The sequence below is a fragment of the Leptonychotes weddellii genome, chromosome 3, assembly GCF_054177405.1.
Source record: "Leptonychotes weddellii isolate Sample4059 chromosome 3, ASM5417740v2, whole genome shotgun sequence".
Classification (NCBI taxonomy): domain Eukaryota; kingdom Metazoa; phylum Chordata; class Mammalia; order Carnivora; family Phocidae; genus Leptonychotes; species Leptonychotes weddellii.
In genome coordinates this window covers 30,336,589-30,358,667 of record NC_138371.1, presented here as the reverse complement: position 1 = coordinate 30,358,667, position 22,079 = coordinate 30,336,589, and the positions used below count along the sequence as shown (strand labels likewise).

Genomic DNA, 22,079 nt, shown 5'->3' with positions numbered 1-22,079 from the left:
TATACCTTGTCGTGGGGAACTTTCCTATGTGTTGTAGGATGTTGAGCAGCATCTCTAGCCTTTACCCAGTAGATGCCAGGAGCACAGCCCTCCAGTTGTGACAATAAAAAAATGTCTCCAGACCTTGCCAAATGTCCCCTGAGGGGAAAATCACCCCCAATTGAGAACTACTGATTACCTTTTAAAAGTGGAAATCAAAGTGATGTTAACTAGAACTGCAGCTATGTAAAAAAATAATAAATGTACCTATGAGGAAAAGACTTGTCAATAACGCATGCAAAAAAGTGCGGTCATGCTAATTTGAAATTAGGGCTGTGTTGAGTTGAGGTTTTGATTTTAGTTTGCCTTCTTGTTTTTCACTGCTTTTCTTTCTTCTTTTTTTTTTTTTTTTCTTTTTCCAAAATTCTCCCCGTAAGAAGGAAAAATGAATCAAGCAGAAAACTGGGTTTTTTCAAGTCTGGCTTAAAATGATCTAGAAGTCACAGTAAACAAGTATGCAGCAAGCTAAACAAGGATCAACACCACAGTGCCATTGTTTTTTAACTACTGTTAATTAAAATTATTAAGTTTTTATTAAATTGTTGGGATAGGGTCACCAGAATTCTCCTTTGAAAGATCTTAACCCCTTTTCAGCATTTTATCCCTCTGACCCTAGACTTTGAGGGACAATGAATTTGCCTCTTTTTCTGAAAAGTTTGGATCTCAAACTATGAAACTCTTGTGCACCCAGATCCATCCATGAAAGCTTGGAGCAAGAATAGTCCTTAGCCCACTGGTTTATAGAACTGTCAGGGCAGAGAGGTTGTCAGTAAAGAGTATTAAAGTACATGCTCAAACCTTAATTAGATTTCCCAAGAATCACTGCATCTCTTTGTTTAAAATAAGAAAGAAACAATCTCACCAGTTTTCACATTGTCCGTTTTCTCCCTCTGTTAAGGAAAGCAAACATCCTTTCTCACATGCTTTATCTTGAGTTTTGTTTTGTTGCTTTGTGGGGATTAGAACTTTGGTAGTGTCCTATAAATCCTGTTAAACTGGAATTATGTCCCTTTTTCCCATTTCACAAAGCCACTTCTATTTCAACCTATATTATCTCTTAAGTTCAGGTTTTATGAGTTTTGAGAGTATGAATTCATATTTGATCTTAGGTGTCCTAAATTTACCTCTTTGGGATTTCAAAGAGTAGCCTGTAATTCTAGCACACTAGGATTTAAGTTGAATAAACCTGTGTTTACCCCATCTGTTTCCTTGGTGGTTTCACAGATGGTGTTCATAACCCTTTCAGCCTTCCTCTTGCGGGACAAAAACAAACAAACAAACAACAACATACACATAAAAACCCACCTGTAGACACACTAAGTTTTTGTACAAAAGGGTACAAAGGTAACCTTTTGTTTCAGTGTCCTTCTGAGGCATACCCTGCCTTCTGTTGAATTTTTTGGCAGTTATCTGAAAGAACAAGCTACTAATCTTTAAAGACAGACTCCCCCCACCCTTCCCACCCCCATTTTGCCTTATTCACCTTTGTATCCCTTGTATTTAGCACAGTTCTTGACACATGGTAGCTACTGGAAAAAAATTGACAAATTAATCTTTAGTTGACTTTAAGGACCATGTTCTCGGTAGAAAAGCTATAATCCTCCAAATAGGATTTGGAGGTGGCACTTGTTTTATTTCCAGTGATAATGATATGGAAGTTCAGATGACATTTCTCTAAGAACTCACACACTCTCCAGATACTTCCTGCTGTTGGTTGGCACAATTTGGTATTTCACTCTCTGGGTCATGTGCAGATAGGAGATATCACTAGGCACTCTTCTTGGAGATCTTTTTGAGGCTGATAAGTAAGATTGGGCCTATTACTGATTCCTAAGAGAATTAACTGTCTGCATCTCCCTATCCAGAGAATTAGGCTTTACTCCCCACCTTTTGTTTCTCATTTCCAAAGGCATGGCACAGAATTTCCCCAGGTTCCATGCTGGTCCCCTCTCTCTCCTCGTCCCCTCTCCTCCCCCTTCCCCTTGCTTCCTCCTGGCTTTGTAAATAGTTTTGGTGGTGGAGCTTGATTCAAAGGTTTTTGAAGATCTAAGCAAACTTCAACTTCTGGTTCAACCTCACCCACAGGATTATTTTGTCAGCCCCAAACTCCATTGACAATTTAAGGATAACTTACTGAGAGGGGTTTGTTTTTAATTACAAAACCAAGGCTTTTATTTTTTTAATTTTCACGCTATCATTTATTCCAGGAAGTCTGTATTTATTGATCTATTGGCTGCTAGTTCCAACCAGACACATGATAGGTGCCTAGTTGATTTCTTTTTCTTTTTTTCTTTTTATTATGGAAAATTTCAAACACATGCAAAAGTAGAGAGACTAGTATAATGAACCTCCATTTTATTATAAGTATCAACAGTTTTCTCCCCATTATCTTGAGAGTGTTTTGTTTTTGTTTTTGTTTTTTTTGTTTTTTTGTTTTTAAAGATTTTATTTATTTATTTGAGAGAGAGAGAATGAGAGAGCACATGAGAGGGGGGAGGGTCAGAGGGCAAAGCAGAGTCCCTGCTGAGCAGGGAGCCCGATGCGGGACTCGATCCCGGGACTCCAGGATCATGACCTGAGCCGAAGGCAGTCGCTTAACCAACTGAGCCACCCAGGCGCCCGAGAGTGTTTTTTTAAATAATAATAACAGCCAATGTTTTTGAGGTTTACTATGTGCAGCGTTGATTATCTTCCTTAATCCTTACTATATCCCTATGAAGTAGTTACAGTTATTATCCCCATTTTACAGATGAGGAAACATGTCATGACTGACAGAGTCCCATTCAGCCTGTGACCTGCACTTGCAAAGAGGTCTGCTGGTTTGGGAATCCCACAAAGCTGCATTTAGATCCCAGCTTCTTCCCAACTGGCTGTGTGGTTTCAGGCAGGTTATTTACCCTCTCTGAGGCCCAATTTCCTTATCTGTGAAGGATAATAATATGTCCCTCATGGGGGTCATGACAAGAATTAGATGAAACAACATATGGAAAAGGATTAGCACAATGTTTGTCACTAAGCCATCCCAATAAATTACAATTGTATTCTATCCCCCTACTCTCTGCTTGAAAGCCATTATAAAACAACTTGGAGCTTGTATACAATCGAAAAGGGCAGATGTGGAAAAGGAGAAGCTTGAAAAGTAGGAATAATTTAAAGGACTGTGAGCCAGTCTACCTACCATTGTCCCCATCCCTCACTCTACCCACTCCCAACCCCTAAGCCCAACTGTCCCCCCAACCAAATACCCTCCATGCTGTCTGGATTTTGTTTCACTGCTTATATTTCTATTAGAGATTCCTTTGGGTTTCTCATATCTCATTGTGAAAATTTTTTTTTTTTAATTGTTTTCTGTCCTGCACTTAAGGAAGCACAGTTGAAGGCCTGGGACAGGGGGCAGGCAGAGAATTTTGGAGTCAGGAGTACTGTATCCGGCAGGGCCCAACCCCCGTTTCCCCCCACCCACCCACCCACCCAGTACAGGGCTGCCCAAGAAAACTTAGAGGTCAGAGGACAGGAGGGCCCAAAGGAAAGGAAGGGGGTGGGAAAAAAAGGGAAAGGAGATCTTTGTTTCTCTCCTTCCGGCCCTCTGCTGTCCCAGCACTACCAGGGCTAGTTCAGCTTTTTAGTCCAGCTAAATTACGGGTTAGATAAACTTTTATGGGCCAATGTGGGAATCAAAGCAACATGGGTGTCATTTCTTTTTCTAGTGAAAATCGACTGATTTTAAATGACCTTTTAGAGTGGAATCAGTTTGCAAGTTGAGATTCCTTGTCTCTCGGTTGGCTGTCAGATTGGAAAAGTCACACCAGACCCAGCGATAACAAGAAAAGTCACACAGTTTTGGGTTAAAGTGTTGGGTTAGAAAAAAGTAGGGGCTTGTTCAGATTTCTCACCCTGCACCCCACCACCTCTCATCTCCCAGTCTAAAATAGGATGCGTCATCTCTCAAACACAGGCAAAGTTCCAGCCTGAAGACAGCCAGACACCCCCTCACAGAAAAAGCTAGTTTCTACCTCCCCTGGGGCAAAAGAGATCACTATTTTGGCTTAAAATTTTTCTCCTCCAGCTCCTGCTAAGCCAGATAAACAATGATTCTGTTGTGTCAACAAAGCACTTAATTAAACTGAAGACTATCAATTAGAACTCATGGATAAGATTTACTTCCTGATAGTAGAAGTCCATGGAATTAAGGTGTCCTGAGTTTCATTATTCAAATGTTCCCTGAGGGGAACAGTGCAGTTGGTTGGCCCCATTGTATAGGCAGGGAAACTGAGGCACAAAAAACTTAATGACATGGCAAAAGTCCCTAAATGAGTCTCTCACAAATTAAGACTGGAGATTGCAGTGTTTCTCTTCCTAATCTACGTTTGCTAGCTATTGGGACTAATTTGCTAAACACTCAGGAGGATATAAAATCTCCTTTCATAGAGTTGCAGCATAAAAAAGTGGATGGAGACCAAAATTTGTGCCAGGAGGGGAAATAAGAAGGCTCTTCTGGCTTCCAACCAAACTGTCTGTCCACCATGCCTCCTTGCAGAGCCCCTCCCAAAACCATCCACTCTGCCCATCTCACCAGCACCTAATTGCCTTTAGAACACAAAAAGTGGGCCAGGATGTCAGGTGGCCAAGATGAACAAGATGAACCCAGGTGATGGGCACATGGCCTGCTGGACACCCTTGGGATGAGTGGAACCACACCATGGTTTATGGTCCTTTCTCCTCCGAAAGAGGCCGAGCAGGCAGACCAGTTTATTGAATTGAGATCCTGGTATTCTGTCTGGCCTCCTAAAGACGAGAGGTCTTCTGCTCCTCCAGGCCAAGGAAACCTAGACAGAGATAAGGTCTCAGAGGGGGACCTGGGCTGGTTGGGGTCCCTGACTTTGCACAGGCTGGGTCCCCTCCCGGTTACCCTGAGTTGGTAGTGTATACAGAGCCCCTGGCCCACTCAGATCCTTCCCCAAGCAGCCCAGTCATAGGGAGCCCTAAAGGGCTCCATTCTCCCTCAGCTCCCACTGTGTCCCCATTCGTACCGCCCATTTTTAGTTCCACAGGCAAGAAATAACAGGGCCTGAGAAGGCCAAGTGCTGGGGAACTGGCCAGACCCTTCAGCCCATGGCTCCCTAGCAGGAGTGGCCCTTTCCAGGATTTGGTCCCCACCCACCCAGTAGGGAGCATGGTGAGGGGGAAGCTCAGAATCCTAGCCCTCCTCACCCCTCCCCACCCCCAGTGACTAAATCTCTCAGATCTGTCCATCCCCGCTGGGATTCAGAGTCCCCCCAGCCCCCAAGAAAGTGGAGGGACAGACTCTCAGCCAAGGAGGGGGGCCTGGTGGTCCAAAGGAGAGACTGGCTCTTTTCCTTTTGTTTGCTCACAGGAGGGGACAAATGCCCTGTGTGCACAGAGGTTTGATGTGACAACTTGATAGACCACATAAGGGTTTCAGCAAAGGCCTCCCGACCCTGCTCTCCATGCATTAAGATAATGATGGGGTGTGTGCCCCAGCACATTTCAGATCTTGGCTACAAAGGCCCTCCTTCCTTCTGTTTTCTTCCTCCAGCTCAGCTTGCCCACAGGTTCCCAGAGACTCTTGGCAGCTTTCTCTCAGGCAGAATGAAGTTGTGAGCTGCGTGGGAGGCAGTTAGACAGTGAGAGTGTTGCAGCCTCCTTAATGAGGGACAATAGCTCTTCTTGGAGCCATTAAGCCGCAGCTATGGAGATGGGGAACCCCAATTAGAAAGGAGTGGGAGAAGTAAAGAGGAGGGTCTGAGAGATGCCTGCAGGACAGATCTGTATCTTTGGTGGCTCTGTGGGACGCATGGGTGGAGATCTAGCTGACTGAGTTTAGAACCTGCTTTCCTTCTTCAGGTAAGACGTTCCAGTGACTGTAGAGCCAACGCATTGTGGCGACCCTTCAAAATAGACAAGCTGAAAGGAGGAGGGAAAATTACCAGAGAGAAGGGCTTTTCTTTAAGTTTGGGGCTCAGATATTATGGGAATAAGAAAGGAATGGTATTTATTTAATGGACATCCTCCGTAAGTTTTCCTGCGTTATGTATGTGTGCATCTGGGTATTTGTATTACAGCCCATAGCTCTCTTTTGTTCTGGCTTTCAACTGAATCACATTATGTTTACAGCAAGATAATAATCCTGGATTTTCCATGGCACTCTCTGTCAGAGTATAAGATTAGCTCTTGAATTCATTAACAGCCATCTCCTTTTAAATGTCAGATAACTTTTTAAATGCCAAGTACTTACGCAACACCTTCTGTGCAATTCAAATCAGCTTTACCAAATTAACTCATTCATTAATCTTTATTGTTTCATTTACTGAAGAGAAAGGCATCCAGGTGTTTTTAGCAGAACATGAAAATATTAGTTACAATACGGTATAGGTGGGTTTTGATTTTCTGCTAAACATTTCACCCTTCCACCAGTTTTGTAATCATTCCCACTGAAGCCTGCACAAAAAAAGACACAAAAAAGCTTCAGGTATCTCTGCTTTCTACCACTTCCCCCATTTTCCTTCCCTTCTGTCTATCCTTGCGCTTTCTTCCCCCTTCTGCATCTTCAGATACCTTGACTCCTGTTTACTATTTATTCTGCTGTCTTCACTCTCAAAATAGCCCAAGAGTTGCAAGGGTCAATTATGATGGCTCTTCCACCCAGAAAACAGAAGGGTGCCTCTAGGGAGCCCAGAGGGCCGGTCAGAACAGGCTTAGCAATCAGGAATTCCACTTTCCTTTTCAGAGGACCCCTGCCTGGTTTTACCTCTGAATAATCAGATACAGGCTACTCTGACGGCTAAAGATAGAGCCTTCCATGGTTGACTCCTTCTTGTCACCCAGCTCTCTGCTCCAGTCATCTCAGAAAGGTCTTTCCTCGCCACCCAAAGACAAGTCCCACCCCTTCCCCTCAACCTCCATCCTATCCCATTTCATTGTCTTCATAGACTTATCACTATCTAAAATCATTCTTCTGTACATGTTTGTTTGTCTGACACATATCACCGAGTAAATATCAGCTTAATGAATAAATGCAAACCCATCCCAACACATGGCTTTCTTGCCTGGCTTTAACTTTCTTGACTCTTTCCTCCTCTTCTTACCACCTCCCAGAATCCTCTTCATATATTTAATCTTTTCTTTCCTCCCATCTCCCACACCCCCTTCCATTATCATTTATTTGTTAGAACACTTGAAGGTAATAAGCAAAAACAGTTCTTCGCATTCCAGTGACAAGAGAGCCTTCATGAAGACATTCCATCAAGCTAGAATTCATGGCCCCAGAAGTTAAGGAGATGAGCCATACAGTCAAAAGAATTGTTTTATCAAAAGATTTACAGGCCGGGGACACCTGGATGGCTCAGTTGGTTAAGTGTCTGACTCTTGATCTCAGGCCGGGTCTGATCTCAGGGTCGTGAGTTCAAGCCCCATGTTGGGTTCCACGCTGGGCGTGGAGCCTACTTAAGAAAAACCAAAAAAAAGATGTATAGGTCAGTGATTTGGAGAGACTTTTCTCAAAGCCTCTCAACTCCCTACTCTTCAGTCTGAGCCCCACATGAGGAGTTAAAGTAATTCTAGCCATTGGACCTGGCTATGACTATGCTTTTGTCTCCTGGGCTAACACAAAATCTGCTCTTGAAGATAATGGAGAAATTTCCCTCAAACCAGTATTGTCTGATTTCTATTATTGCACCCAGTGATTCATGCATGATTTTGGAAGCCAGAAAGTTTCAAAATTTTTGTCTGATTCTAGCTTAGACCAAATGTTTTCATTTGATCTAGAAACAGGAAGGGGCTGTCTCACTCCAAGGAGCTAATCAGATATACGACTGAGATGACAAAAAATTGGATATGTATTTGTCCAGAAAAGTCTTTAGCCACATTTCAAAACAAAGGAAATGGGTGGAGGTGTTCATCAAAATGATGGCTGTTTGTGGGGACCCACCTGTTAATTCATCATTAATACTTTAATATAAATGTTATAGGAGTGGGAGTTTATAATGGCCCAGAGAGACAGACATCTGAGATTTAGTCTCCTAGAAAATATGGAAATGATCAAATCCACACCCACAGTGATCTCATGGCATACTAGTGACCCCAGCAAATCAGCCCTGAAAAATAACAAATTTCCTCCTTGGAAATGAGGAGCCAATGCTAGGCAGAGGACAGGTCTCTGGAGGTCTGCACATAATTCCTGTGGAGAAGTCTTCACTGGCCTTCCCCATTGTAACTGAATTGGGCCATAACACATAGCTTGCCCCATTGTTACTGACTGTTACTCTTTTGTTCAGCAAATACCTACCAAGTGTATATTTGTTTCCAGACCCTGTGCCAGGCACTGCTGTTACCTGGGAACAGCACAGTCATGGTTCCTGCCCTCATGGGGCTTATAGTCTAGTGGGGAGGTGAGTTGGCTGCACAGCATGAGCATCCTTGTGGGCAATGGGGGAAGTGCTCAGTGCTGCGGGATGTCATGAAAGGCCCAGATGAGCCAGACCTGAAGAACGAGGAGGAATTAGAAGGGAGGCATGTGTTCTCAGGAACGGGAAGGACATTGCTCCGGGAACTGACAGGTCAGTGTTGGTGGTAGCTCTTTGCACTTGCTATTCCCACAGTGAGGTAAACAGTTCCTGCAGAGAGTCCCACAGCACCTGCCCTGGCCTTTTTCAGAGCTTTGCTCAAACATCACTTTTTTTTTTTTAAAGATTTTATTTTATTTATTTGAGAGAGAGAAAGAACGGAAGTAGGCAAAGGGGCAGACAGAGGCAGAGGGAGAAGCAGGCTCCCAGCCGAGCAGAGAGCTGGATGCGGGGCTCAATCCCAGGACCCCAGAATCACGACCCGAGCCAAAGGCAGATGTTTAACTGACTGAGCCACCCAGTCACCCCTCAAACATCACTTTCTTATGGGGCCTTCCCCCAAGTACCCTGCTTAAAATTGCAGCCTCGACTGCCATCCCCAGCTACTCCTTACTCCCCTCTCTGCTTTATTTTTCTTCATATCACAAATCACTGGCAGACATAACTTATGTTTACTTGTTTGTTATCTCTTCCCTCCCAATGGAATGTGTCTGCCATTTTCACAAGGGTGGAGACTTCTGTCTGCCTCTTGCACTGTCATATCTGCTCTACTGGGCATAGAAAAGTCACTCAATAAGTATTTGCTGAAGGACAGAATGAGGCAGGAGAGATCGTCCAGGGCCAGGCAAGAAGGGTCTTTTAAGTGGGTTGGCCTTCATGCTGAGGGCCAGGGCCTTTTAATGTTTTCAGCAGAGAAGACTGGTGTGGTCCACTTTGCATCTTGGAAAGATCACCCAGCTTGCAGTATGGAGCATGGGCTGGAAACAACTTCAGATCAAACTTTGTTGTGCTCTGAATCATGACATCATTGGCTTGTTGTAGTAACAGGAGAGAGTGTGGCCCAAGAGATTGAAGAGGCCCCAGGGTCTCCCATTCTTCCTTCCCTCTTGCTAGATTCGCTCAAATCACTCCTCCTAACACATCAAATACATTTTAAGCTTGCAAATAAACTGGAATCTTGCTATAACTTTATCTACAAGGTAGATTTGATAACCGTTTGTGGAAGCCATACAAGTATTGAAAAGATCTCATTAAAAAAACGAGTCTGGGGCAGATGGTGATTTCAGCTCTGCCATTTACCAGCTGTTATGGCTTTAGGCAAGTTACGTTAAGTAACTCCCAGAACCTCTGGTTCCTCATCTGTGAAATGGGAATAACAAGAACAGGGTTGTTGTGAGGATTAAATAAAATGATTACAATCGTGGGACACAGGAAGGTCCTTTTTTCCCCTTTGCCATTATACTGACCCCAGGTATGAATTAATAACCAGACTTGGATTATCCTCTATACATCTGGGTCCCCTGTGTCTTCGATGGTAAAAATAGGTGTTATGACTAGTGTTCCAACGATGAAAAATTACTTTCTATAAATATTTGGGGATTTAGACTAGCTCTTGTCGCACTGTATATCATTCCTATGAAAGTTGGGCTTTCTGCTTCTCTTCACAGGGAGCCCAGCAGTCCTTGGAGGCAGCAGCTCAGAAGACAGGAGAGCCTCAAAGTTGTATAAATAAAGGGCTGATATGTTCAAACAGAAAAGAATTTTACACGCGCAAGCTGCACATCGACATGACGCCGTTCCTGAAGGTGATCTCACACTGAGAAGGCGAGGGGTTTTATAGACACATACACAGGCATTCCAGTTAATACATTTCTGCATGGTGCAAAAACAGCTTCAGAAGTCCCTCAGAGTTCCTGCTTTATCAGAAGGGACAGAAAATAGGCAGTTTGTAGCAGATGAAGGAAGAACAAATTAGGACAGTAATCACAGCCAGCCATCGGGGACAAATCAGTTGGGTGTCTGGTTTGGGTGGTGGGGGACAGAGAAAAGAGAGTAGAAAGGATAACCTTGAACTACCTCATAAAACAAGCAAATATAATTCATTTTATCTTGACAGTAGCTAAAATAATTGTTACTCTTTTATCACCGTAACTGAGTAGAGCTGGTATTTTGATTAGTGGAGAAGACTGATTCTTGGTAACTATTTACAAGTCAACTGCATATCCTCTTTGGATGTCTGACCTTATTTTCTGTCCTCTAAGAGTTCATTATTCTCCTAAGCTCAGCTTCATATCTAGTTAAGGGTACTCAGCGTTCCTATGGTGGGGATATCATTTGTCCACCTTTGCAGTAGTCTCTTCTGCCCCAACATCTAACACAGTGCCTGGCACTGGAAGGTGCTCACTGAAGGCCCCATAAATTGGCCCCCTTCTAATCCAACAGCCCTCTGGCTTAGGATCCTCTTCTTACCCATTCTTTGCCACCCCAAGAGCTGAATGAACTGGGAATAAATGATCAGGGAGTAAAAGAAACTAATCAGGAACCAAGCCAGGCTTGGCATGGAAGGATCTCTGATCCTTTGTACAACCCTAGAGAGCAACATCCCAGGCCCTTGATAAGAAATGACTAGGAGGGGGCGCCTGGGTGGCTCAGTTGGTTAAGCGACTGCCTTCGGCTCGGGTCATAATCCCGGAATGCTGAGATCGAGTCCCACATCAGGCTCCCAGCTCAGCGGGGAGCCTGCTTCTCCCTCTGACCCTCTCCCCTCTCATGCTGTTTCTCTCTCTCTCTCAAATAAATAAATAAATAAAATCTTTTAAAAAAAAGAAAAAGAAATGACTAGGAGGGACACCTGGGTGGCTCAGTCAGGTTAAGCACGTGCCTTTGGCTCAAGTCCTGATCCCAGGGTTCTGGGATCGAGTTCCGCATCGGGCTCCCTGCTTGGTTGGGAGCCTGCTTCTCCCTCTGCCTGCCACTCCCCCAGCTTGTGCTTTCTCTCTCTCTCTCTCTCTGGCAAATAAATAAATAAATAAAATCTATTAAAAATATTAAAAAATAAGATCTATTTTTTAAAAAAGTGCCTAGGAAAGACAAACAGAGGAGAAGCAACCAAATACATGCAGGGTTCGTGATGGTGGCACTGTCTAATGCTGTAAGCTGTCAGAGACTTGGGAGGTCATGAGGGTCACCCTTCCAACCTCAGCTAATCCAGAGTTCTCAGGTTACATCTTCTCTGGGCTACTCCAATCCCAGCTCTGCAGTGTGGGGCTTCAGTGAAGAATCATGTATTTGTCCCCAAGCTATCTCACTCCATGACTGGGCTCTGCATTCCTCTGTTTCCTCTTAGATAGGCTCTTTCCCCATGTAACAAGGTGGTCACTGACTTCTCTTTTCTAGATCATTCTGGAACTGAATCTCATTGGCCAAACTTGGGTCACATGCCCATGCCCAAATGAATCACTGTGGCAAGGAAATTAGAATACACTAATTGGCCCAGCCCGAAGTCACAGGGACTAAAAGGGCAGAGGGGAGGAATATCTCAAAAAGAAAAAAGAGGGTCCTTATAACCACAATAAGAGAGAATGACTCTGGACGGCGGGGGATGCTACAAGTATTCAAAATAATTGCTTTAATTCATTACTTATTATATTAGTTTGCTAGGACCACCAAACAAAGTACCACAGACTGGGTGGCTTAACAAATTTATTTTCGGGGCGCCTGGGTGGCTCAGATGGTTAGGCGTCTGCCTTCGGCTCGGGTCATGATCCCAGGGTCCTGGGATCGAGTCCCACATCAGGCTCCCTGCTCCTTGGGAGCCTGCTTCTCCCTCTGCCTCTCTCTCTCTCTCTCTCTCTCTCTCTGTCTCTCATGAATAAATAAATAAAATCTTTAAAAAAAAAAAAAAAAAACATTTATTTTCTTACAATTCTGGAAGCCAGAAGTCTGAGATCTAGGTGTTGGCAGGGTTGGTTTCTTCTGAGGCCTTTCTCCTTGGCTTGTAGATGGCTGTCTTCTCTCTGTGTCTTCACCTGGTCTTCCCTCAGCGTGTGTCTGTGTCCTAGTCCTACCTCTTCTTATGAGGCACCAGTCATTGGATTAGAGCCCATGCCAATGATGAGCCCACCTCATTTTAAGTTTTTAAAGACCATGTCTCCAAGTCCAATCACATTCTGAGGTACTGGTGGTGGACTTCCATATATTAATTTTGGAGGAACACCATTTAGTCCAAAATACTTATACTAATGAAACTATCCTTTTTTTCGTAGCATCAGTTTAGTTCTCCCCTTCGGGCCTAAAGAATTATGGTTAGTACTTCCCGGGATGGGCTATCATCAACATCATCACTACTCACTCATTCAATCCATGGTGAGCATCTGCTACCTACTATGTGTCTGGACCTTTCTGGGCATTTGGAACACATCAGCAAACAAAAGAGACCAGGATCCTTGTCCTGCCCTAGGCAACATGTATAGTATGTCCAAAGGTGATAATTACTATGGAAATGAGATAAATATATTTATGGAGCATCTAGAAACTGCAGAATTCAGAGTGTAGAATTTTACAATTATTTTTGTGTATTTAGTGTCCATAGTGCTTTTAAGTTACACTTTCTGTTCAGCAATATTGGCACTGTGTTACAGAGGGGAAGGCATTGTCATTCCCAAGGCCCAATTTCCAGTCAACCCTTTCCAAGACTCACAGAAACTGTAACAGCCTGCTTCTGCAGGGGACCCACAGACCGCACACTCCCAGACTGTCCTTGCCCAAAAGATCACACCTTTTCTTGAGAATGTTCAGTGTTAAAAGCTCTCCTTAAGTAAACCTTCCCCTCTTGACATGGTAGCTCCTTGATTCTTAGGAAATCCTTAAGTATTGAAGAAAAGGACTAATCTCAGGGCTTGTGTAGAAAAGAATGGTGAATCAACAGAGAAAAGTCCTGTCCTCAGCATCTGGAGCTTTATAGAAACCAGCTCATTCTGCACATGTCATTTATGCATTTCCTGCATACCCACAGGGCATTTCATTCATTTTTCCTGGTGCATGTAGGAAGCATTGCAAATTTCAGGGTTTGAGAGTAGGAGATAAAAATACTGAGGCAGGAGGCGCCTGGGTGGCTCAGTCATTAAGCGTCTGCCTTTGGCTCAGGTCATGATCCCAGTGTCCTGGGATCGAGCCCCGCATCGGGCTCCCTGCTTGGTGGGAAACCTGCTTCTCCCTCTCCCACTCCCCCTGCTTGTGTTCCCTCTCTCGCTGTGTCTCTCTCTGTCAAATAAATAAAATCTTAAAACAAAAAAAAAAGAAACCTTTAAAAAATATATTGAGGCAGAAAAGGAGAATGGAAAGAGAGGCAAATAATCATAATTGCTGACATGACTGAGCACTTACTCTGTGCCAGGCTCTGTTCTAAATTTTACATGCAAGAACTCATTTAATTCACAAAATGAATCTAAGAAATAGGTAACATTTTCCCATTTTACAGATGAGAAAACTAAGGCATTGAGAGGCTAAGTAACTCCCTAAATGTCCTACAGTTAGTAAATGACAGAAACAAGATAAAGACAGCCCAGCTCCAGAGCCCATGTTTTCAACCATCTGCCATAAAGCCTCACTGCAGACCCCAAATGAGTGACCTTGTAACGCTTCTGGGTCTGTGCTTCCTCTTTAGTAAAATGAAAATAGTAACACTGGGACCTCCAATAGCTGCCTCTCAACAGTGAGGTAAGAGTTACATGAAATAATAATCTTGAAAGAATGTTCACACCTACAAAAGATTCAATTCATAAAGGAGAAAGGAACAGACATTCGTTGATTCCTACTTAGGACCAGGCCCATATTAGAACTTTATTTCATTTTCCCTCCCACTTCCTGAGATCTCTGCTGTACAGATGAGGAAACTGGGCTGGTAAAATGAGCTGATGATTGGTGACGTGGCTGCCAGCAGAGAGCGCTAGGATTCAAAGCCACAAAACCCACAATACCCAACCTTGACGCGGTCAGTCTACTCTGTTCCTGTGAAGAATTTAATTGTACATCTTTGCTTTGGCTTCAGAACCTAGGAGAGGAGCAGAGAATTAATAATACATTTTAATCTTAATAACACAAGGTCCCTGATGATTTTCATAAATCGATTTTCTTTATTAAAGAAAACGTGCAGGATCTCTATAATACACTAGAAAAGTACTACCTTGAAGTTGAAACTCTTAAATAAGATACTGATTTTCTTTTTTTTTTTTTTTAAGATTTCATTTGTTTATTTATTTTGAGAGAGAGAGAGAAAGCACTAGTTGGGGGGGTTGGGCAGAAGCAGAGGCAGGAGAGGGAGAAGCAGACTCCCCTGCTGACCAGGAGCCCAATGCGGGGCTCCATCCCAGAACCCCGGGATCACGACCCAAGCTGAAGGCAGACACTTAACCGAATGAGCCACCCAGGTGCCTCTAGATACTGATTTTCTTCCGTTTTTAAGAAGCTGTTGAAATTAGTCCTTTAGATGCATGTATTTTGGCATGTTACACAGAATTTCCAAATGTATTTTCCTAAATAAGTCTTTCAAGAAGAAGCCTGTACAGTATTTACTCCCATTTCACAGATGGACAGAGTGAGGTGCAGAGACAGGTCGTGTAGCTGGCTGCTGGCCCACTGGAGCCCCACCTCTGACTCCTGCATCCCACGCTCCTCCGTTCTCCAGGAGCTCCTCATGAAAGCCTGCAGTGGACCTAAAAGTACCAAGCTCAGATGGGGCACTGTGCGTGAGGGTAGTGGGCAAGACTAGTGGAAGATTCTCCAACAAGAGACGAGAAGTGCCGGTCACCGGACCCAGCCCCTGTCCGTTGAAGAAACTGAGGCTCAGGGTTTGAGTGAGTCGCATGCTCTGTAAGGCATCAAGTGTAGGAGTCAGGGCCTCCAGGCAGTCGGACTGCAGGACCTGCACCTCAGCCACTCAGGCAACTGCCTCGTGTCTGGTTTCAGTGCTGCAGTTTGTGTTTACGAAGTGTTTGTTACTATCCCCACCCACCCCGAGCCCTATAATACCACACTGCTGCCAGTGCTCTTTCTAAATACAGCTCAGGCCTCTCACTGGTTTGCTTGAAATGTCTTACCGTGTCCCCATTGGCCTTCTGGTAAAGTCTGGCATCAAAGATGTATTTCTTTTATAACTAGAGAGAGAGAGTAAATCCATTTTTTTTTTAACTCCATCCTGCAACCCGCAAGATCTGGCCCATATCGAAAGCAGCCACAGCACACCACCCCCTGACCAGCACGGGCTGCTTCCTCTGCCAGGAACTACCCTACCTCCCCCTTCTCTGCAAGACTTAGCACCACGTCCCCTGGTAAACAAGCCTTCCCCAGACTAATTTAGCTTCACCTCCTGTGAGGTCCTGCAGAAACCTGTCATAATCTGTCACAACATGTATCAGAGCATTGCAATGCTGAAGTTTTATGTCGTTTCTCCACAAGTCAGTGAGCTGCTTACAAATAGATCCTTCAGCTTTGTGCTCCCAATGCCTAACACACAACCTGGCACACAACACTCCATCAGTGTTCGTGGGCTGAAGGAACAGATGAAGAGCAAATGACTTGGCCAGAATAACCAAGCCGGGATCGAATTTTCAGTCCTTAGTTTGTTTCGCTCACTCACCAAGTGTTATTATGTGCTTCAATCACGGTTTAGTCATTGCATTTGTAATTCATACTAAAAATGACAAATTGCATTTTATTTGGTTTAGGTTTTTTTTTTTTTAAGATTTTTTTTTTTTTAATGTTTTATTTATTCATGAGCGTCAGAGAGAGAGAGGGAGAAGCAGGTTCCCTGCCTAGCAGGAAGCCCGATGCGGGGCTCGATCCCAGGACCCTGGGATCATGACCTGAGCCGAAGGCAGACGCTTAACCATCTGAGCCACCCAGGTGCCCCTTAAGATTTTATTTATTTATTTGAGAGGGAGAGAGAGCACAGAGGCAGAGGGAGAAGCAGACTCCCCACTGAGCAAAGAGCCTGACGTAGGGCTCAATCCCAGGACCCTGAGATCATGACCTGAGCCAAAGGCAGATGTTTAACTGACTGAGCCACCCAGGTGCTCCTGGTTTAGTTTTTTTTTTATTGCTGTATAGTTGGCATACAATGTTATGTTAGTAGTTTTAGTTTTTTAATTCAAATTTTGAATTTGAAATATACTCAGACAGTCTTTGAAAATTTAGGTACAAAAGGGTATGTCTCTCAGCTCCCCTCCCCCCAGGTTCCACTGTTGCTAGCTTCCTGTGTGTCCTTCCTGACCTGTGGTACACATATATAAGCCAGCACACGTAGAGGAATACACAGACACATATTTTATACACACTGTAATATCATACACATTGTTCAGAGTCTTACATCTTTTTACTTAATAGAGCTTGGAGTTCTTTCTATGTTAATTCATAAAGAGATGCTTTTCATGGTTGTGTAATATTCCATTGTGTGAATTACCATAATTTATTTGACTAGTCCTCAAATGGTAGCACTTTTAGGTGGTTTCAAATCAGTTGCAGTGAATGACCTTAGGTATAAGTCACTTCTCACGTGTGTTCATATATTTAAACATGATAGGGTTTTTTTATAGTTTTCTAAGCAACAGACAGAATTTCAAATTCAGACTACTTCTTTTTCTAACAGGGACCCACCAGAAGGTTCTTTAAAAGTCCTGACTCTCTCTGCCTCCATCTCCCCATCTGCAAAATGAAAATATTTCTTGCCACTGAAGGCTCATAGCTACATATTGTTAAGACTGAAGGTTTATCCTTCTTGTCTTTGAAATTCTTCCAAAGGAGCAAGCTTGTTTCTTCCTTTTAATCCAGTTTCCTGTTAGATTAAAAGGACTTATAAACAGGAATTTGTCTTTTAGTTTATCTCTTTTCTACTCTCATAACTTAGCAGTTTACAGAGACTGAGGTGGGTTTTCCTGTTGTAATTTTTCAAAAAACCTTTCCATTTATTTAGGGATGAATTTTTTTACTGTACCAAGGCTAAATCCACTTTGTCTCCAAAATGAGAAATGCAAAAGAAAGAAAATTACTGTGCTCACTTCGGCAGCACATTTACTAAAATTGGAATGATACAGAGAAGGTTAGCACAGTCCCTGAATAAGGATGACACACAAATTCATGAAGCATTCCCTATTTTTTTGTACACCTAAAACTAATATAACACTGTATGTTAATGAACTGGAATTAAAATAAAAACTTAGGGGACACCTGGCTGACTCATCTGGAAGAGCATGATGTGACTCTTGATCCCAGAGTCGTAAGTTTGAGGTCCACATTAGGTATAGAGATTACTAAAAAAAAAAAACCTTAAAAAATAAATAAATAAAAACTTAAAAAGCCAAAAAAAAAAAAATTATTTACCTGCCCTAGCTCTATTTTTTTACAAATTCATTTGTTTGTTTGTTTGTTTGTTTATTTACATAATCTCTATGCCCAATGTGTGGCTCGAACTCACATACCTGAGATCAAGAGTCACATGCTCTTCCAACTGAGTCAGCCCTAGCTCCAGCTCTTTTATGTCAGACTATCTCATTGGCTACAAACACGAAGCCGACAAATGAGAAACACGCAGGGTAAAAATCTATAAAGTAAGAAGAGAATGTCAAACAAATTAGCAGATAATTAATTGTCTCTTCCCAAAGTAGCTTGGGCATTTGATAACAAAGTGGAAAAACTGATTGTCACTAAAGATTGAGGAACTTTGGTCCTAGGAGAGACTTCCAGGGCTCTCCATATCCAGTTCCTTCTCTGTAGCTGAAATGAAGATGTGGATTCAGCAGAGATCCAGGTGACAAAGGCCAAGAGCTGGCTTCATCAGACACATGAGGCTTTACTTAAGTCATTGACTCTACCTGCCACATCACCTTGGCTACCAAAAACTGCTCTTCTATTAATGGTCGGTCTAGAGAAGAACAGTGACTGTCAATCCCAGTACATTTTGGAATCAACCAAGAAGCCTTAAAATTGCCCTAGTTCCAGAAAGTCTGATTTTATGCTTTGGAGGTCAGGACTGGAAATCATATTTTTTAAAGCTCCGCAAATAATTCTAACTTTGCAGCCAGGGTTGAGAACCGCTGTTATGGAGATTTCTAGATGGTGGATGGCACGCAGTTTGTATGACTGGGAGAAAGAAGGAAGAGGGGATTAGATGTGATAAGAAACCCAATCCGTGGTAATCCTGGAAACTCGACAAAAGGTCAATCTGACCCTCAGTACCTTCCATGTGTTCTCAAGATAAAGACCAAGACCTTAATCTACCTTCAAGGCCTTTGGATTCTGATTCATCCCACCCTTCCCATTCTTTCAGTGTCTGCTCTCATCACCCCAGTCATCCATCAAGTCCCTGGAGGTACCTTGCTTCCTTTGTGAGTTGGCTGGCCTGTGGCGTTCTTCTTCCCATCCCAGTTAATGCCAGGCATGGAGCACTGTACACATGAATGGGTCAGCCCCCGCCAAGAGAAGTACAACTGAGACCCCACCAGTGCTCAACACCACGGCTAAGCCCACCCGGCTCTTTAGGGCTCTTCACACCAGTACTAGACTTTTTGGACACTGAAAGTTAAAATAAGCTGACAAAGAAGGAGAAGAAACAACTAAGAAAACTGGGTTTCCTTTCACCTTTATTTTATCTTACGTATTTTTTTTATTATGCATTAACCTCATAGGAAAATGGAGATGAACTGGATGATCATGAAGAACCAGAAGGACCCCTTGGAGAAAATCATCAAGACACCCAAGGTAGAGACAGCTGGGTTGGTTTTTAAATCTTATCACAATACTTGTCTGAGGTTTGCACTGGTTCAAAGATGTTAATGCAGAATGACCCTTCCATTTCCTCTCAGGGCAGAAGTCAGAAAACATGCCAAAGTGCTGAGTTCAGATGCTGATGGTTCTTAGCGCATCACCAACCAATTGATGATAACGTACTTTTATATCCTTGGACTTACTGAAAGATTTCTTTCCTGCCAGAGGCCGCAGATTAAGAAGAGAGTGGAGACTCTGGGGCATCATGAAAAGTCTATATAAGCACCTCCACTTCTCTGTTCCTCCTGTCTGCACACGGGCTCCGATATGCAGGTGCAGGAGCTGAGGTTCCCTGCCTAGAGGGTTAATATTCCAGCAGAGGGGGCGACCAGTGTCTTTAGAGACCCAGAGCTTGTTGCCCCACCACCCTGAGTGGCCAGAGTTGTTCGAGTGTGGCTTCCTCCAAAAATGATGCTGCATTTAATAATGATGATTCTGGAAATATTGGGCCCAGAACTGGGCTTTTTGGCACAGTTCATATTCCCAGACTCTGAGCTAGACTCTAATCTCGTCCCTGAGGGCACCTGTGCATCTGCCTGATGCTGCAGTTGGGTAGACCCAGGCAGCAGGACTGTTCTTTATCCTCATTGCATCTTGCAGGTGTGGAAACTGATATGTGAGAGACTCTTGTGTTCCCAAGGGGTGGACACAGTGCCGGCCAGAAAGAATTGTTTGTTGTTTGCTATACAAAGGCATCCAGCAGAGGGAGCAAATAGGGGCCTGTGCTCCGCTCCCAAAACCAAGCACCTCAGGACTGGGGGTCTCCACGCAGTGGGGGCTCCTTTTCCTACTCGGCCCTTCTCCGGGGGTGCCTTGCTTGGTTCACATAAGGTACTCTATGTAGGCTAGCAACAGCAGCTCTGGGCAGCTGAGTGGAGAACATGGGCTCTGCAGTTGGCCTAGCTCTGCCTTAACCCCTCTGTGCCTCAGTGTCCTTAACTGAGGCTGAAAACAGGACTCCCCTCATAAGGTTGCATGAGAAATAAATGAAGTAATTCATAGATAGTAGCCCTTTCACAAATATTAGTCTTGACTTGGATATCGTAATGATTAAATGTCTACCCTCTCACGGTCACAGTTTATCAACCTGTGAAATGACACCAGGACTCCTCCTATCTCCTCTAGAACCCATGAGGTGAGGGAGACTGTGAGAGCTCACTAGAGATAAATGTGCAAAGTCATGGATTTGGGATTTCACCCTAAACTTGGTATTTTTCGGTTTACATATTTTACTATTTCTTTCAGTTGACATTCTAGACAAAAATAATTTTTATACTCATTTTGAAAGACTTCATTGCTGGGGCACCTGGGTGGCTCTGTCGGTTGAGCGTAGGACTCTTGATTTTGGCTTGGGTCACGATCTCAGGGTCATGGGATCAAGCCCCGCATAGGGTTCTGTGCTAGGTGTGGAGCCTGCCTGAGATTCTCTCTCTCTCCTTCTCCTTCTGCCCCCCCCACCCCAGCTTGCATGTTCTCTCCCTCTTTAAAAAAAATTTTAAAAAGATTTCATTGCTTCTGCATATCAGACAATAAAATATTATGATAGTCCAATTTCTGGGTTTGGTCAAGCTTTTGAGCAGAGCTTTTGCTAAAATAAGTCTCCCACCCCCTCCATTTTCAAAGCTGAGTGACAGTAGCCAAGGAAACATGCTCCAGTCTTCAGACCTTTCATATCATAAGTCACATATGCAGAATGTGAACACTGATGAGGCTCCAAGATCCTGGCCCAGTGCAGTGGAGGTTTTAGGCAGTGCAGAACATGGCCAAATCTAAGCAATGACCAAGTCAGTTGAAACAGATTTCCTGTCTCATGACAGAGGGACGGGCTCCGGCTGAGTTCCATAAAGGTTATCCAGACAGTCTTTAATGCAGTGAAATATCACTGCAGAAAATTAAAGAAGGCATTTGCCTGTCTTGAATGATAAATGCTAATGTTTAAAAAGGATTTCAAATCTTTGAAGGAAAACAAGACGGCATGCCAAGGAATTTTTTTTTTTAACTATTTAAGAATCGCTCTTCCCTTCATAGGTCTTACATCCAATTGCCAGGATTTTTTTTCCTACACTAAATTAAGTAGTGATCTTCATGTTTAAATTATGAGCAGTGAGCCCTGAGAATCTCCCCTGAGAATACCTTGAGTCTCAGACTCGGTGAGATTACTGCATGCAAGTTTTCACCAGACAAATCAAAGAGGGTTTGGAAAATTGCTTAAGTACAAAACTTTCCTTTCCACCTCTTTTCCCTACCCCCACGGCCCAAAGAAAGAATAGAAATTCAATTCGTGTTTCTTTCCTAGGCCAGCAGTTTCAAGCTTCCAGTGTGCATTAGAACCACTTGAGAGCCTGTCCCCGGGGTTTCTGATTAGATCTGGGTTGAGGTCATAGAATTTACAATTTTAGTAAGGTTGCCGGTGATGCTAAGGGTGGGGGCACAGGGACCACACTTTGAGAATCACTGCCCTGGGCCTTGCTTCTAGAATTTATTTATCTAAATTTAGCAGCGACTCGATTTCATCTGTTCTTTTGAAAATAATGGGGGTGGAAGGAGTGGAGGGTACTGTCTAGGCAGAATCACAGTGATCAAGAGCACTGAGAGCAAGTCTGATTCTCTGGGTTCGGGTCCTGGTTTCCCCACTTACTAACTGCATGCCCTTGAGTATGCTACTAAACTCTGGGCATCTTTTTCTTCATCTGTAAAATGGAGGTACTAATACTCCTTATCTCATGAGGTGACTGAGAGATAAAGGAGCTAATCCGTGTAATGTATACGAGTACCTGCTCACTAAAAGCCAGCTGTTCGTCTATTTCTTAAAAACCTTAATTTAGTAGCCATAAGTTGTACCTTGTCGGCAGAGACTGG

At 43.5% G+C, this 22,079-nt stretch overlaps 1 protein-coding gene and 1 non-coding gene across 2 annotated transcripts in view; both read left to right on the top strand.

Annotated features, from left to right (window-relative positions):
* Positions 1-22,079, top strand: part of KIAA2012 (KIAA2012 ortholog) — a 96,618-nt gene that overhangs the window by 58,777 nt on the left and 15,762 nt on the right. Inside the window, exons 14-15 of the mRNA XM_081813881.1 lie at positions 10,070-10,207; positions 19,082-19,154. Of these exons, the coding sequence (XP_081670007.1) occupies positions 10,070-10,207; positions 19,082-19,154 (211 nt within the window). The remainder of the gene's footprint in view (positions 1-10,069; positions 10,208-19,081; positions 19,155-22,079) is intronic.
* On the top strand, positions 17,448-17,554 carry LOC115941372 (U6 spliceosomal RNA). The gene has a single exon (XR_004076126.1). It is a non-coding gene; the product is annotated as a U6 spliceosomal RNA (small nuclear RNA).